The sequence below is a fragment of the Eubalaena glacialis genome, chromosome 4 (assembly GCF_028564815.1).
Source record: "Eubalaena glacialis isolate mEubGla1 chromosome 4, mEubGla1.1.hap2.+ XY, whole genome shotgun sequence".
In the NCBI taxonomy this organism is placed as follows: Eukaryota; Metazoa; Chordata; class Mammalia; order Artiodactyla; family Balaenidae; genus Eubalaena; species Eubalaena glacialis.
The window spans coordinates 143361955-143379751 of NC_083719.1; the positions used below are offsets into that span (position 1 = coordinate 143361955).

Sequence of the window (17797 nt, forward strand, 5' to 3'; positions counted from 1 at the left end):
CTACATAAATGACCATACATTTCTCCAAGTCACAGCCATTGTCATGTTTTTGAACTCTCTCTTTTATGGCTAGTTCCACAGGAAAATAATAACTGCAATCAAATCAACAATGTTGCTACCAGAGCTTGTCTGCCAATTCTGACAGGGATGTGTGAACAAGTGACTTCATTACGTACAGACACCAACATATAAATTGAATGCACAGAATTAGAGAGCTTGAGTACCTTAGGTCCAGCACATTCATTTACAGGTAAAGTCCGCAGAGGTGAAATGACTTAGATTACATGCCCTTATTATCCTTCCAGACCTAGGACTCTTTTTTTTTTCTTCCTATTGAGAGTAGTAAAGGTATTCCTTCTCCTTCATTAAACTACTAATTAAAACCCATCCAAAAATAGAATCAAGTATGTTAATCTTCTCTTTAGAGACAAATGTAACAACTATCATTTGTTCCTTTTTTGGATAAATAATTTTCAGGAGAAAAACATGCCTATTCTATAGGAATATGTATATAAATGCACATATTGCATTTTTTTTTACCCATAATCTCACCCATGATCATTTTTTTTTTACCATGATCATTTTTTTTACCATATGAAAAAATATTCAGTCTTAGAAACCTAAGTTTGAGGATGATACAAATCAGAGATGGATAATAAACATAATGATAGAAAAAAATGATACAAAGTTGCAGGGATTATTTATCCATATTTTGGAGTCCTATGATGAATAAAAATAATAAGTTGTAGTAAAAATGAACAGAGAATTATTTAATAGCATCAGATATTTAGGGTTTTAGTGCAATCAATGGGAATTGAAAATATGTTGTGGTGATTAGTTGTAGTAACTTTAAAGTAGAGGGAAAAGAATAAGAAGAGAGATGAAAACCAGGTTCTATAATGAACAAAAAAAGATTTTAGGAGTCTTAGCTTAAATTAGAGAGGACACGATAGGTATCTTTGTTTATGTGGCTGTCATGTAGGTTTTCCCTGAAAAATTATTCTGTGTAGCTTCAAAGGTGAGAACTAGGACCAGGGTGCAGGCTTCAACTCAGCACAAGTAAAACAATGTGAGAAATCAGACGCTGAATACCACTTGCCAGGAATGTTGGAGGGAATTCAGGTTTTTGATGAGTAGCCAGAAAATTCCATGTAACTAAGATTCGGTAATCTTAAAAAAAATATTTTATAAGAAATCTTGCACTTGTTCTGTTTCCACTGTTGTTGTTGTTTTGTTTTGTTTATAGCTAATTTCTTGATGTTTCTCAAATGACTTATGTCTTCAGAAAGACTGTGCTGTATGGCATCAAGTTACCATCACTTTTGTAGAATCCAAAAATACAGACTGTGCTGAAAATACAGACTGTGAACTAGGTAGAGAGTGGGCCGGAGGATGGTGAAGAAGACATTTGCTTCTTGCTCTTATGTCCCTGAATTAAATATATATATTCACAATACTTTATTAATTTTATTTTTTTAAAGATTACAATTTTAAGGTTTAAAGAGACTTCTTTTACTCCAACTTTCCCTTACCAGACTGGGCGGAGAATGCTATTTCTTGGGTTCAAACATTTTGCTTTTGACCTGTGGCAAGCCTAATAAAATAGTGCCAGCAACATCATCATTAACCATTATCTATGGATGCTTTATTCTTACAGCATTTCTACATGGGAACCTTAATAAGCTATTTCCAGACACTGTCTCTTACAGGCAGCATTCATGAAACTGGCCAGGTTTCTAAAGATAGTGGTAGAACTTTGTATCTAAGCTCGAGATGCCACACCTTTGACAAGAAGGATCAGCGAAGTATTCAACACTTACAAAAACGCTAATGCAACAGCAAGATGGTCAAGAGCTGTGGGAATGTAATTCTGGTGTCTTATAAATGCTTTTCCAAAGAATGAGGACCAATTTTTAAATAGAGAGGAAAGGGGCGTCTGATGCAATAAACCTGGTGAAATCAGAAAGAGAATCCGAGAGGATCCCAATATTGTGAGACATTTTAAGCAGTGAGAACCATGTAGAAATCCTTCCGTGAACCATAGAAATAATAAATGCTGAGCCCATTGGAACATAATCTCAATCAGCAAGATGCCACTGCCTTCCAGATTTCCTCACAGGGCCCTGCGAAGTCCATGCCAAAACTAGCAGTGGATTTCTCCCATCTAAGCTCCCCTTATGCCTTATTCGATTATTGTCACTGCTCTCCGACCATGCACTGTCCCTTCAGACTCTCATTTCCCAACTAAGTCAGTCAGAGGAGGCTGAGTGTCCATTAGGACGTACTCTAAGACCGCAAACCACCTTGTTCCATGTGAAAAGACGGAACAGAGAGTGAAGAGAGCAAGGGGAACCCCCTCAAGTTTAGCTGGCAACCTTCTCACCTACTGGATTACTGGCCAGACACAAACAAGAAGGGCTATGAGTGGTCCGGGAGATTGCTCTAGTTAATTGGCAAAGGGGAGCTGGTTGGGAGGAGGAGAACCCAGGAGGAGGGAGAACTGGGCATTTCAGTGCACTGCAGGATGGCATCGCCTCTGCCCTGGCTCTACATTATTCTATGGTGAGTAAGACTTCTGATTTTTCCTTTTAGCTCAGAGAAAAGGGCAAGCACACACCCACTGGGTGACTTCTATACCAAATCATGGAAGCAGCCTGGGTGGTATGGCATGTATGTGTGGTGGGGTAGACGAGGCTGGAATGAACAGCCTATTTTCTCTGAGGCCAGGAGTGAGGGTCATGGACTGTCTACTCACAGGGTAGAAAATGCCTTAGGGAAACCTGAAGATGAAGGAAACGTCTACTCCAGAAACATCAGTCGGATCCTGGACAACTTGCTTGAAGGCTATGACAATCGGCTGCGACCGGGATTTGGAGGTGAGAGGCAGCATCCTTACTAGACCAAACGTCTGTACTTTTCTTCCCCCTTAGTGCCATTCCAAGGCACAGAGGCTTCAGGATAGCAGAGTGGCAGGTTGCAGGGCCTGGGGAGGGACCATGTGTATGTTCCCATCCAGTCTGCCCCTTCCTCAATTCGCAACCTTATATGCCAGTCATTTGAACTCTCTAAGCCTCAGCTTTCTCAACTGTAGTGTGGGTGTATGAACAGTGATTGCCTCATAGGGCATTTGAGTGTAAAATGAGATTCGCCATATAAAACACTTTCTTTAGCATTTGTCCCATTAATGCTATCACTAAACGTTAATTATTGTTGTAATTTTCTTTAGAATACTAACCTAGCTCTCTTCCATTCCTTAAATTTCGCAATTTTGCCAGAATAAATTCAAAATAATGCAACTGGTGTGAGTTTGTAGAGTTGAAAATCCAAAGGATTCCTGCTGTTGGAATTACTTTAGGATGGGTTGCAGATTCTGGCCATGAGAAGGGGCTTTGTGATAGAGTTGTTCAGTTCAGTCCCCTTAACATCATTGATGATAATTGCCCCCATCCCTCTGGGCTCATTTCAGGTGCTGTCACTGAAGTCAAAACAGACATTTACGTAACAAGTTTTGGGCCCGTGTCAGATGTGGAGATGGTGAGTGAGCTCTGAGTGAGGAGAGTAATTTTGCTTAGTCGGGGGAGAGGGCTGAATCCCAGAATGAATGATAAGGGGCATTGTTACCAAACTTGGCTCCAGATCCAAAAGCAATACGTGTGCTCCTGCTGGGAAGGAATGGCCATTAGAGCAGATTACTGGCTTAATCTCCTTCACATTTCACTAAAGGCTCTGCTTGAACACTAATCTAAGGGGCCTTTTATGATGATATCCTCTGTTCTGTTCACATATCATGCACCTATTCTTCCCTACAAAGAGAAGATTTTTCCCCATCATTATGAAGTCCTAGTAAATTTTTGGAGGAGAAAAAAGAAAAACCAGCAAAGATGGTATGCTACATAAGTGTATATTGAGAATATCTATTAAATTTAAAACATAGCTGTTTTGGCAGTGCATCTTTCTCGGCATGTGTTATTAAAACAGTAAAGGGAGTCCTTTGGAAAGACTAATGCATTCCACCTTTTATGTTTGCAAATGGACCAGTAGGTGTTCTGGGGACGCTGTTCCAGGTACAGATGGCTATAGGATTCATAAGAGGGTATTTATAGTAAGCGACAATGAAAACCTGAACCAGCCTTCTAGAACAAAGTATATTATGATATTCTTTCATATTTCTCAGGTAGTATGTCCCCCTAAAAGTAAAATATAAATACTAAAACTGAAGAAAAACGTAACTCTTTAAGTGGTGTATTAAATGTACTAGGGGAATGTAATTCTAGATAAACAGTTATTAGATGCTTTCATCTTCTGCTTTTTGAGTTGACAAGATAAGGAGAAAGGAAAGGAGGAGGAATAAAAAAAAAGGAAAAAGGAAAGAGTAAAAGAGAAAGAGAAAGAGAAAGAGAAAGAGAAAGGGGGGGCAGGAGAAGAGAAGAAAAAACAACACGGAAGAGGGGGAGAGAGTGAGGAGTACTTTATTTAAGAGATAAATGTCTTAAGACCTGAGATAAATTAGAGTCAGCATTCTCCAGAATTCTCAATTATTTAACTATCATATTTTTCATTTGAGTACTGACTCACCCCAAGAATAAATAACCACAACCATATTCTACGGTACCACTGAAATCTGGGGACACTTGGAATTTATTTTATGCATGTGTCTCTTTTTCAAGACATATCTTGTATTTGTACAAGAGAGGCTTGTTATAGCCTGGATCATCATTATATGGATATATTGTATGTCAAATTATATTTTTAAAATACAATCACCACTTGCAGTAATAGGTCTCATAAAGGAACATATAAAGTAGGCAAAGCAATTCTTGGCAATATTTTGACATAATTATAAGTTGTTATTTATCATTGACTTTTGCAAAGGCCCTTATCATAATTCTTAAGATTTTTAATGTTATTTCATAAAAGCCACAAATTAAAACTCATAATTTTGATTATGCATGCTTAAATGATGCTCTGTTTGGGTAATCATGGTAACATTTGCTTTTATGTTCTCTGAGAATAGTATAAAATAATCATGATGTGCAGACAAGAGTATGCTTATCAAATAAAGTTTCTCTATCCTTGGAACTTTACTAAGTGGTACCATGTTGCTCGGAGATACCTTTGAAGGTGAACAAGCTGCTAAGGGAATGGTTAGACTCACTGATAGTAGGAAGGTCAGCACAAAACCTAGACTAAATCTTTTTCTATTTTTCTTCTAAATTAAGGAGGGAGAACTCAATAGGTCAATAGATGAAGAGATGGATGACTGATAGAAAAAGAGGAAGAATGTTAAGGAGGGTGAAGGTGGAAGAGAGAGGTTTGCACAATACAACACTATCTTTTATAATAATATTACAGTCTTAGAGTGTGAAAAAATAATAATTCACTGAAATCATCGCTTTCCTGATAGGTTATTGTCATAAAAAGTTGCTTCGTTTCTTAAGTTTTAGGATTGGGTATATAAGCTAGTGAATAAACTATTCTTAATAAGCCATCTGCCCAGCATGCACGAATCTCTTATTTTGTCTTAGGAGTATACAATGGACGTTTTCTTCCGCCAGACTTGGACCGATGAGAGGTTGAAGTTTGGGGGGCCAGCTGAGATTTTGAGTTTGAATAACCTGATGGTCAGTAAAATCTGGACACCTGACACTTTTTTCAGGAATGGCAAAAAATCAATTGCTCACAATATGACAACTCCTAACAAACTCTTCAGAATAATGCAGAATGGAACAATTCTATACACCATGAGGTGAGGTTTCCCCAATTCTACTTCCTCTGCCCAAATTATTTGTCCATCATACTAACTCAGAACCACTTATTTCAATGTCCCTTAGGCTTACCATCAACGCGGACTGTCCTATGAGGCTGGTTAACTTTCCTATGGATGGGCATGCTTGTCCACTCAAGTTTGGGAGTTGTAAGTTACAAAAACCTTCTGAGAGTCAAATAATGCATTCAAAATACGTAATTATTTGGTTTTAGTCAGACACTAGAAAGCAAAAGAGAAATATTACTCTGACGTTCTCAGTATGATTCCAGGAATTAACTTACTTAATCATGTCTGTCAATCATACAGTCAGAGGTTTTGGTCACCAGGATTAAAGAAAATCATTTTAAAAATTTGTTTGTATTTCCTTTTTATAATGAACAAGATTTGCTTTGAAAGAAAAAAAAAAAACACAATTAGCCAGATTTACTTCTCTGTTTAATTTGTTTAAAAAATTCAGATGCTTACCCCAAAAGTGAAATCATATATACATGGAAAAAAGGACCACTTTACTCAGTGGAAGTCCCAGAAGAATCTTCAAGCCTCCTTCAGTATGATCTGATTGGACAAACAGTATCTAGTGAGACAATTAAATCTAACACAGGTAAGCATTTGACCAATGCATGGATGTAATCCTGCATGGTGACTCCAGTGCACATTTTCAAAATATCTATTTCTTTTTCCTCTGCATTATCCATCCTCAGCTAAACTTTTGTTGTTTTAAAGTGATGAGTAGCTTTCTTTAAAATTGATTTTGCAACCATGTGCATATAAAGATTTGTGTAGCCTTGGAGTGAGTAGTTTTGTATGTATATGACACAAAGAACCCCACAGAAAACAATGAGCTGACGTATCTATCATCTGCTGATTGAGCAGCTTTGTCATACATTGAAAAAATGCCTTCGCTTGTTTTCTTCCCGCCCATATTAATTTAAAGATCTGCAAGATTTATTTCCAGCTGCATTCTTTCTGCACACTGTCAACAGCAATAATCCTGATATACCTGTCTTCCAACAGGTGAATACGTAATAATGACAGTTTATTTCCACTTGCAAAGGAAGATGGGCTATTTTATGATACAGATCTATACTCCCTGCATTATGACGGTCATTCTTTCCCAGGTGTCTTTCTGGATTAACAAGGAGTCTGTTCCGGCCAGAACTGTCTTTGGTATGCTTCCCTCTTTGGGCTCTACTTTCTGTCATACTCCAGCTCACATTGCTTGTGTATTTGAGGGGAATACTCACACCAGTGCACTTTTTCAACCCACAAAGGAAATAAACTCCTATCTCATTCAGACACATGTATCATATAAAATGACCCTCACCTTATCTCACATTGTGTGGTGAGTCAACAAAAGATTAGTCTCAGCAAGAATTCTGGCTGGTTTCCTGTGACTTTGACGTGCCCTATTTAGGAGAGTTGTGTTTTTGTTGGTTTGCTTTGTTTTTTAAACTCAATTTGCTTTTTCATAACTAAAAAAAGAAAGCAGAAAATTAAAAACTGACATGTAAAGCAATGACAACAAAGGCTAAGATATTGAACCCACAAATACATGAATTATATCTCACTTTTATTAGGTTGGATCTTAAAAAAAATTGCCATTTTTTAGGTCTAAAAATAGTTAAATATCACCAGTTTCCCCATTGTTCAACCTAAATATTTAGTTACATTTATGATGTATAGAATCACTACTAGTGTGATGGAACAAAATGAAATAAGAAAAAGAGCTATAACAGAAAAATATCATCTGTAACAAAATCCAATATTTTTCTCAGTTTTTGTGATTATAAATTTAGTAGTTCATAGGGAAGACCTGAGTTTAATTGAAATCGCAGATGAATTTTGATTTTTTAATTTACCATACTAAAATAGATCTCTTTTTGCAAGTTATAAAAGAATATTTATATAATGATGTTTACCATCTTTGAATTATATAAATCCTCCAAGACAGAAAACTGCTGGCAGATGAGTAATGAAATTATTTTCTCATGATTAAATATTTTATCTTAAAACCAAGCTAGGAATAAAAAAATTTGAGAAATCTAATTTATATTTATTATTCACACCAAATAGACTTATTAAATATGATGAAAGATTATATCAGCATTAAATTTGATCAGAAGTTCAAAGTTGTATTAGTTATATAATAATTTGCTATTATTATATTATAATATATTATTATTAATAATACACATCACCACACTAGGTTTTGAAGGATACCAAAATGTGAATGCCTATGATAACTGTGAACAATTAAAAATAATAAAATAATAACAAAAAATACATTTGTAACAAAAATCCTCTCCACCAACATGTTCCCATTTGATCTTGTTATTGGATTGCAAATGCTAATAGTGCATTTCTCATTCTGTTTCATTCTAGGAATCACCACTGTCTTAACCATGACCACTCTAAGCATCAGTGCCAGGCACTCCTTGCCAAAAGTGTCTTATGCGACCGCCATGGATTGGTTTATAGCTGTTTGCTTTGCTTTCGTCTTCTCTGCTCTTATTGAGTTCGCAGCTGTCAACTACTTTACCAATCTTCAGACACAGAAGGCCAAAAGGAAGGCACAGATTGCAGCCTCACCCCCAGTGACAATAGCAAAAGCGACTGAACCCTTGGAAGCTGAGATTGTTTTGGTAATTGTTTACTTTTCTAATGTTACCTACCATATAGGAAAAGGCAGCCAGAATAGTTACCACAAACAGTTAGATAGTCCAAAAGTAATATTAGTGGGGCATGAGTTACATAACTTTGGTTCCAAGGCCAACTTCTTCTCCACCTTCACAGAAAAAAGCCAAGCAACCATCCTTCATTTATCTTTGCTCTAAACTTTTGGTATTCCTCTTTCATCATCCTCACTAATACTGGCAGATTGCAAGCTCTCAGAGGAGACAGAAAATTCTTAGCTTTTAGATGTTTCCTTTGAACAGGTTCCGTTATACCGACTAGGGAGAATAAAGTTAAAAAAAAAAAAAGTTCCTAATGAGGTTTCAGAGTCTGAAGGAAACAAACAGGGACTCCTATGGACAATTTCTGTTAGAAATCCACTTGCTGCTTTATTTCAGGAGGGCAAGATGTGTATATTACGTTCTATGAATGCTGAGTCATAAGCCAAGTTTTTGACTCATGTGAAAACATTCTGATGTTATATGTATATAATATACATATTATTATGTATATTAATGTGTTTTTTTTTGAGATACAATCAGTGAGAAATCCCTATAAAATTGTTTAGATTTGCTGTGGCTAAGCTCTGGTCCCCAAAGTTTTTTTGAATAAAAAATAAATGATAGCATTAATAATTCAAGGGTCATAAATGTGCTTCCAAATTTCAATTTCACATATGAATAAATTCTCACAACAATTAAGTTGCACGTACTTTTTAAAAAATGGATTATAGAACTGATTGACAAGTATACATTTTTATTTCAAAACAAACTCTAAACAGTAGCTCTTGAAAAGAGGAAAATTTTGCTCTGCAAAATCAAGTAATGCAGACACTTGGAAATGAAAATTTCTTTATAACTGATCAATTCTCATGACTATTTCCAAATCGCAAAACCACATACAGCCCAGTTAATTCTTCGTTAAATTTTATGATAAAAATTATAAAGCTATGTGTGTTTTACTTTCCAAATACTCAGATGTTTATTGGCTTTAAAAGATAATTTTGTATTGAAACTTTTCTCTCTGATAAACTTAGAAACTTGTTTGAGAATTTACATTTCCTCTAAAGGATAAGACCAGTCCCATGATAAGTGGCAATACATAATTTAAAGATTTTTTTTTTCTTGAACTAGACCTTGGTTTTTTAAAAAAAAAAAAAAAGGTTGCCATCCAGTAATCTGGTCCAATTACACTTACAAATAAAAAACAGAGCCTGAGAAGGAAAACATTAGGCACTAGTTGGTAGAAAAACTAGGAATTGATTCCAGAACTCCTAATATCCACAGATGTACAGAGGCTGAGGCCCTAACCTCCCCAACACTTTTTCAAAGACTGAAATATAATAGAGTGCGTACCACTGGGTAAAACATTTTCTGTATGTAGGTAAGGTTATTCCCAAAATTCTTCCCTTAATTTAATGATGTTTTCTTTATATATGTGTGTGTGCTTTGAAAGTTCACAAAAACATAAATTTTGTAACAAAAATATGCTAAAGACCCAGTTCAAAAGACTTGAAAATTATATTTTTCAGAAAAGATAAATTCAAAATATTTTTGAGAATTATTTTGTTTGTAAAAATAAGTGATTACGTTACAACCTATCTGTACTTACATAGGTATATAATTGACATATTGTCTAAAGGTCATATATTATCTTAAAATATAGCTGGAAAGGAAGAAGAATTAATATTTATCATAATTCCATTTAACAGTTTCTTATTTGAGAAGCACAGTAAAAATAAAAAGAGAAATTCATGACAAAGAGGGTAAGAAAAGTGATTTTGAATATAGTCATTGATCTGATACTGAGACAAAAAGACCAACTTCCTTACTTCAACTCTTTTAAAATATATATTACCAAGAAGAATATGATTTCAAATCCTTAGAGAAAGCATAGAGTTATCATTCCCTAAGTCTATTATTTTAAAGGTATAATTTATTAATACGATGGAATTTAAGATCTCAGGTCTTCATATAAACTATCTTCTAATAGTTCTAAAATAGTAACATATAATGAGCAGGTCCTTTGGGAAGCTGGATAAAAAATTGCATTTAAATCATCTCAAAGTAGTTTTTTCCTTGCAAGTTGACTTTTTTCCCTACAAAAAGTTATATTTCTAAACCTGGCTCCACTTAAAATATTCTAAGGCAATGAAAAGGAAAATTTTGTTTCTGAAAGGCTAAGTCAAAGTGTAAAAATAAAAACAAAAGTAACCAAACCTAACAATATTAACCTTGTAGGCATCAAAAAATATAGATGATTACACAGAACATGCACAGTTTTATTTATTTATGTCAAAACTTGGCTATTGCCTTATATAATATAGAGGAACAAACATAAATTACACATTTCGAATTTATACAGCACAATGGTATATTATGATTGCAAGGTCATTTTTTCTTTCAAATACCATGACATTTTAAAATGCCTATTCAGTTGTAATCAAAATAACATTACTTGAGTAAGTTGGACATTGAAATAGCAAACCAATGTGGTAAAGTTGAAATGAGATTAAGTGCTTGGATATTTCATGTGATTCTAAGTTGTATGTTTTAATGTGTACATTGCTTTTCACAGGAAACTGCTTAGAATGAATGTGAAAACTTTATCACTTTGAATTTGACCTTGAAATTTATTATAATAATGACAAAGAAATTCAGGCATTTAAAGCCTAGTACTCACACCTGAAGAGACATCTAAAACTAAATCTTCAGAAGTGCTCTATAGACTAATAATCTTTCTTATTTTAAGGCATTTGGAAGTGGAGACTTTATATTTTTGGATTTTGAGAAGAAATTGTCCACAGTTTCTTTCCTGCTTATATGGTATCTTTCCATATTGTTTTTATTTGGTATGCTATTTTTGGCTTTAGAGAGTTATTCCTGTATTTATGTTTCAGAGCTTATTACGTGTCTGGGGTAGACTTATTTTATATATAAGACCAAGTTTAGACTTTGATCTCTTTCTGGATGTTTTGCTAGTTTTCTTGTTATTTTAAAAATCTAAGCCCTCACCACTATGTTCCTAAGAATGAATCCCCTGGCCCCCTTCCCATCAATACATCCAATGTGGCTTCTCTTTTTCACAGAACGTGTGATGTTCTTGGTAAATTATCTACAAACTAAGTTGACCAAAATTTAATTGGTCAAGATAATAACTATATTTATACTGATTATGTTATTTTTTCTTTTCACCTGACACCAATTTATTGAGTACCTCTGTGTTCATCAAATTATTCATACCATAAGCCTTTATTTGTTAAGTGCTTTTTTGCCAGACCCTTTGTAGAATGCTGACGCTACCTTAGTAAGTGACGTCAATAGGGCCTCTTCCATCATGGAGCTGCCTGTTGAGCAGGAAGAGAGGAAACTACTCAAGGAGCCATGACAATATACTGTGATAAAGGCTGTGGTTAGAGATGTACAGAAGGCTGAAAAAAAGCCATGAGCGAGCCATGAGACCTAACTCAGTCTGGAGGGGTGATTGTGGAGGACGTGATGCCTATGCAGAGAAAAGAAAGATGAGCCTGGCCCTGCTCTAGAAACTCTAAGTCAGTTGTTAGAAACTTGGGCACAGAGAGGGAAATAAGACATATTGTCCTTTCTGTACTCTTTTCAAGGTTGGAACGTCTGCTGGGCCATTACTATGTTGCCCTTCACCTGTGTAGAAAAATATGAATCATAGCATACTGAAAGATTTACCTCCCCTGTTCCAAATCGTGCTAAGATTTCTTTCAGTACTACCATTACTCCAAAGAATTAACAGTTGAATTAAGACCATCAGAGACTCTGACCACTAGAAAGATCATGATGTCCCTTCCCCATGGTAGTGCCGTCATATGACTTATAGAGAGGGTGGGGTGGATTAGATGAGGGGTGTAGGCGGTTCGCTCTTTCCCTATACCTTCCACCAAATCGTCATCCAATATTCCTTTTTGCACCCTCCAAATATTCCAGTATGGTTTTCAAACATGCCACTAGCACCACTGACCCACCAGATTGCTACCAATAAGCTGCTTCTCTGCAGGCATTCTGGAATTGTCTCTGCTCCTCAATTCTACCAGCTGTAAAATAAATGTGAGGACATTTGACAGAGTTTATTTTCTCCATAATGATTAATATGTAGCTTTAAAAATGTCAAATAATAAATGTTTTCAAAAATATTTTCTCTTGTTTTTGGTGCCCCTGTTCGCTGGTTCTAAAAGCAGATACTTTGTTTGTCCCTTGAGTAATGCAGCCCTGGTTAGAATATTTCTCCTAAGAGGTAACCCGTTGCCCCCTCTTCTTTAATATATTAGACTCACTAAATGCTGTATCAGAATTGCTCTAAGTACTTCCCAAATGCCTCATCCCTATACCAAATAACTGATCGTCACAAAGTCCAGTTTGACTCCAAGTACCTTTGCAATATGGCGTTACTTAAAACAAAACAGTGCTCTAAAAATACCCAAAGCAGGATGGCACTGAGCAGCAGGGGAGCCCTGGAAAAATTCAAAACCACAGGTGTTCCACTCAAAACAGTGACAGCCCCAAGCTGAGCCCTCATCTGGACTCTGACAAAAGCCTATTTTACCATCAACTGAAGCTGCTGAGCTTACAGTAGAGCAGGCGGGATCTGACACAAACCTGTAGCTTGAATGGTTTGCAATACTGGCTTTCTTTTCATTTCAGCAATTCAGTGCGATTCTTCTAAATTTTAGGTGTCCAGTCTCCTACACCGCCGATTCCCAATTATCCAGGAGCTGATTATCCAGCGTGTGGGTTAGCCAGCCCTCTGGCATTTCCTTGAGCACCTTGTATTTGCTGCCTGCTAGAAATCCCCCAGCCATCGCTGGGCAATGAGACAGTGTAATTCTAAACCAGTGAAGCTCAGTGGTGGGTGAATTTTCCCCCAGAGGACATTTGTCAAGGAACAAGGATATTTTTGGTTGTCAAAACCCCGAGGAGGTGGGTGCTACAGGCGTCTTGTGGGTAGACGACAGGGATGCTGCTCGACACCCCACGATGCACAGGACAGTTCCCACAACTAAGAAGCATCAGTGTATCAGTAGCTTTGTGGTTGAGAAGCCATGCCCTAAACCCTAAAGCTGATGGAAAGAAAAAATAATAGTTATTAAGAGTATGATCTTAGGCACCTGAGAGGGACTGAGTGAGGTACCGCCGCTTATTACTTGTGTGAGCTTTCTGCTTACACCTTCATTTGCTCATCTCTGAAATGAAAATAATATTTTGACATTATAGATGCTTCCTAGGAATAAGCAAAATAATGCATGTAGTGCTTGTTAATGGTAAGCATTTAGATATGGTAACTATAATATAATGTAATATCAACAATATGCTAAAACATAGTGTAAGATAATCATAAAACGTTTTGTTCCCTTCTCTTTGCCTGACTACTCTAAAAAGTCTTGGGAAATGTTTAGATTTTCATTCATTTGTTGATTCGGCATATGTTTATTAAGCATTCACTGTGTTCTATGCGCTGGCTAGGCACTGTGGAGCACTTACACATGAGAATAATATGCCCTCTACCACTAAGGCGATTTCATGTCAGGAAAGGGGATAAAGCACAACAGAAATAATATTTACAGGGAAGAAGTGATGACAGCAGAGAGTTGTAACAGTTAGGTAGGCAGAAATGTGTACAGAGAAAAGACACATTTCCTTTCTCAAGTTCTTAAAGACAAGAAGAAAACCTTACAGCTGAAACAGTAATTGTCCCTAACTTTATTTTTTTCTTGTTTTTTAATTTTCTTTTTTTTTTATTGAAGTATAGTTGATTTCAGTGTAAGCTTAGGGAGAGTCAGTGACTCCTAAGGCATGTCTAAGTCATACAGCAGCTAAGTAGTATCTATGGAATTACAGTCTAGGGCTTTCTGACTCTGCTGCCTTCTTAACTCCTAAGCAACCCTCCATAGAGATTGTCTGGGGAAGTAGATGAGGAAAAGAGGAATCCTACTGTAGGAGACCTTTAATTCCAGGCTAATGCCATTGTGCATAAATTTCTCATGCTGTTAGGTGGTGAATGATGTTGCTTAACTCTGGACAAGGGTTATTCAGCAATCTTCATTAAGTCATTTGTGATACTGTGACAATGCCAAGAGATTGACAAATAAATTTTCCCAACATCTCCAAAAGAGAGAGAGAGGTAAAACAATGCCTTACATTTTTATGCTAGATTATGGTTTACAATCACTTTTTCATCTCTGTGAACTTATTCATGTCTGCCCTTTGTTTCCCTAAAAAAGGAAGAAACATAGGTGTCAGACAGACAATGCATGCTATTAAAAATCAAGACGTGTTTAGAAAGAAAATCTGCTCTACAGCCTTGCCCTCTTTTTTTTCCATTATGATCCTTAGAAAATTTACTAGAGTAAAATATTTTAATGTTCCTTATATCTGGGAGGAGGAGAACTCTTTCTGAAGAATTAAACAGTGACAAATTTTGCTCTTTCAGGTGGAGAATATTTTAATAACATATATAATAGATGAAAATTCAAATCAGAGTTTGAGAAACATGATAGAAAGCTCTTGGCAGACAATGCTATGTTTATTCTCTAATACAGGTACCATGCATTGAGACCAAAATACCACTACTCTGGTCCTATCCACACACTATCTAGTGACCCTGGGCACAGTAGTCCTGGGTTGTCACATATTTTTAATAGAAAATGTCACTTATTTCCTATCCAAGATCAGTAGACTTGGCACTCTTCTATCTTAAATTCTCTTCTACCTCCAATACCTATGATTTATTTAATTCTGTCCAGAGTGCCTAGCCTAATACTGGGTCAACAGATAACAAATAGAGATATTCTTTGCTTGAAATTCACCATGGTCATGTCAAGTCAGACTTCATACTGATTTATTTTTGCTTTTGGTAAAGAAACAGATTTTCCCATGGCCCCTAAAAGCACAGTGGGCTTGAACTCTCTATGATGACTATTATAGATACTCGGCAAACTTCCATGACAAATCAAAAGCAAAATTCAGGATGGGAGTATAGAGAGGAGAGGTTCTCGGGGTTGTTGTTTCCCGCAGTCCAAATGTCACCACGTCGGCGGGTCATTCTGGTCCTGTGGCTCAACCAGCACAGGGGAGGTGGCGGCCTCATCCTGTAGCTGGGGGGCTGCTGTCTAAAGCTCCAGGAGTCTGTGTCCACGTGAGTAACACACCCTGCCAGGCAGCAAAGTGGTGATTCTGCTGCCAGGGAGAAAATGAGGCAGTTTTACAAGAGCAGGGTTAATGTACAGCCAGGGTGTGAAGGCAGGGACCCAGCAAGGACAACCTGGCCACAAGGAGAGTGATTATTATAGGCCGTAGACAAGAAAAGGTAAGAATCAGAGGAAGCCCCCTAGTCTCCACCATTATGAAAGGAGTCTAAAGCAAACAGAATTAGAGTCTCTGAACCAGGCTCAATACTTTAAAGATGAGAAAATGCTGGGATGAAACAAGCAGTGAGATTGACCAAGGTGGTTTATTACGGGCTGTGAAACTATGGGCGAAGCAGTTCCCACATCTGGACCTCAGCCTTCTCATCTGTTACTTAATGCACTGAATATCCCTTTCAAGACTAGGATTGGTTGTCTTATGATTTCAGTGGAACAGAAAATCTCATGATAGAAAAGAACATATGACAATTCTGAGGTTAGTAAATGTATCACTTTGGTAACTTAAGATGGAGGGAGACCAGTAGAGAAGCTCTGAATGGAAAACAGAAAGCTCTCAATATAGAACTCTGGACCAAGAGGCAGTCATATTTCAAGGGAAGAACAGCCATCCCACTCAATATAAGGGTATTTCTATTTTGTCACTGGCTTTTGATGTACATGAGCACCGTTATATTTTTTTGCTGTTGTTGGTACCTCAGTTGGTTCAAATTTATGAATGGTAAAGATCAGGCTGTAGGCTGGGAATGTGTCTAGAAGAATGATACCATTTAGCCGAGCTGTTATTTTCTTGTATTGAGTAATTGCCCACACATTCCAAAATGAAATTCCCTCTCATTGCCCATACCCACTGCCCTATAGGTTTATGCATAACTGGGGTGGTGGGTGGATAAGCCCTTATAACCTAGCTTATCTCCTAATGGTACAACACTCAACAGAGTTTCTGGGGCATGGAACATGCTTAGCATCAATTGCTGATGTATTAAATTATAGGATGTTGGATGTTAGCAAATCGATGTTTTTAAAATTTGTTTTACCACTTTCTTGGAAAAGTAGCACCATCAATTACTATCAAGAATTTGCTGATATTTTAACTTATATAGTAAGTAGTCAATAACTCTCTGTCGATGATGAAAAAATGAATGATTAAGTGATGTCTATTCTTTTACCCAGGCTGAATATATATGTATCTTTTCCTCTACAGCATCCTGATTCCAAGTACCATCTGAAGAAAAGAATCACCTCTCTGACATTGCCAATAGTTCCATCCCCCAAGGCCTGCACAGTCCTCACAAGAGCTCCCATCTTACAGTCAACACCTGTCACACCCCCACCTCTCTCTCCTACCTTTGGGGGTACCAGTAAAATAGACCAGTATTCTCGGATTCTTTTCCCAGTTGCATTTGCAGGATTCAACCTTGTATACTGGATAGTTTACCTTTCCAAAGACACGATGGAAGTGAGCAGCAGTGTTGAATAGCTTGCAGCCATAATAACCTGTATTCTGTAAGTTCTCATTTTCTGAATGTTTAAAAATAGCAATGAGACTTGTATAGATGCTTTTCTGAACATGAAATCAAAATTGAAAATCTCTAACACATAGCTTTGAGTAAGCATGTATGGGCAAAAAAAGCAATAATGTTACTCCTCAAAATTGGAAGGTGAAGGTTGCTGAAAAATATGACTTTTCTGCACATTAGAGAAAATTTTATAAAAGGATAAAATGGATTCAAGATGAATTTGCCAATCTTTGTCCTTCATTGTTCAATATTTTAATTGTCACTGTGAATATCATTTACCACAAAGCAAATAAAAATAAGAAATGCTGACACTTCCAAAGGCTGCCTTAGAATGTTTATTTTGGCTTAGTTCTCAAGAGAACAAAATATAAATAGTCTAAATATTTATCAGTAGGTTAATATCAGCATGTTGGAGGCCTTTATGCTAGTAAAATGGCTTTCAGTGACATTGTAAAGCCTGTATTGAGCTTAGCCATTTGTTTTTAACCTTGCTGTGCTATTTTATCTCAATAAAATATGGTGTTTGTATACATATGAATTATACATAGATCATAAATTGTATATGCATTTGTACATAGCTTTAGTTGGACTGCAGTACAGTGTTGTTTTATCTCATTAAGCTCTCCTTTTAAAATAATATGCTCATTCATAATTCCATGAAGTGTAGAA

General features: G+C 36.5%; 1 protein-coding gene across 1 annotated transcript; it reads left to right on the forward strand.

Annotated features, from left to right (window-relative positions):
- The first annotated feature begins 2524 nt into the window (after positions 1–2524).
- On the forward strand, positions 2525–17088 carry GABRA6 (gamma-aminobutyric acid type A receptor subunit alpha6). The gene is made up of 9 exons (XM_061188417.1): positions 2525–2562; positions 2758–2876; positions 3467–3534; positions 5526–5746; positions 5832–5914; positions 6225–6368; positions 6782–6934; positions 8150–8409; positions 16813–17088. The coding sequence occupies exons 1-9, from the start codon at positions 2525–2527 to the stop codon at positions 17086–17088; spliced, it is 1362 nt and encodes a 453-aa protein (XP_061044400.1).
- Positions 17089–17797: the final 709 nt, after the last annotated feature.

Coding starts and splice junctions, on each gene's coding strand:
- GABRA6 (XM_061188417.1), top strand. CDS start 2,525: ATGGCATCGCCTCTGCCCTGGCTCTACATTATTCTATG. Junction 2,563..2,757: donor TGGCTCTACATTATTCTATG/GTGAGTAAGACT, acceptor GTCTACTCACAG/GGTAGAAAATGCCTTAGGGA. Junction 6,935..8,149: donor TCCGGCCAGAACTGTCTTTG/GTATGCTTCCCT, acceptor GTTTCATTCTAG/GAATCACCACTGTCTTAACC.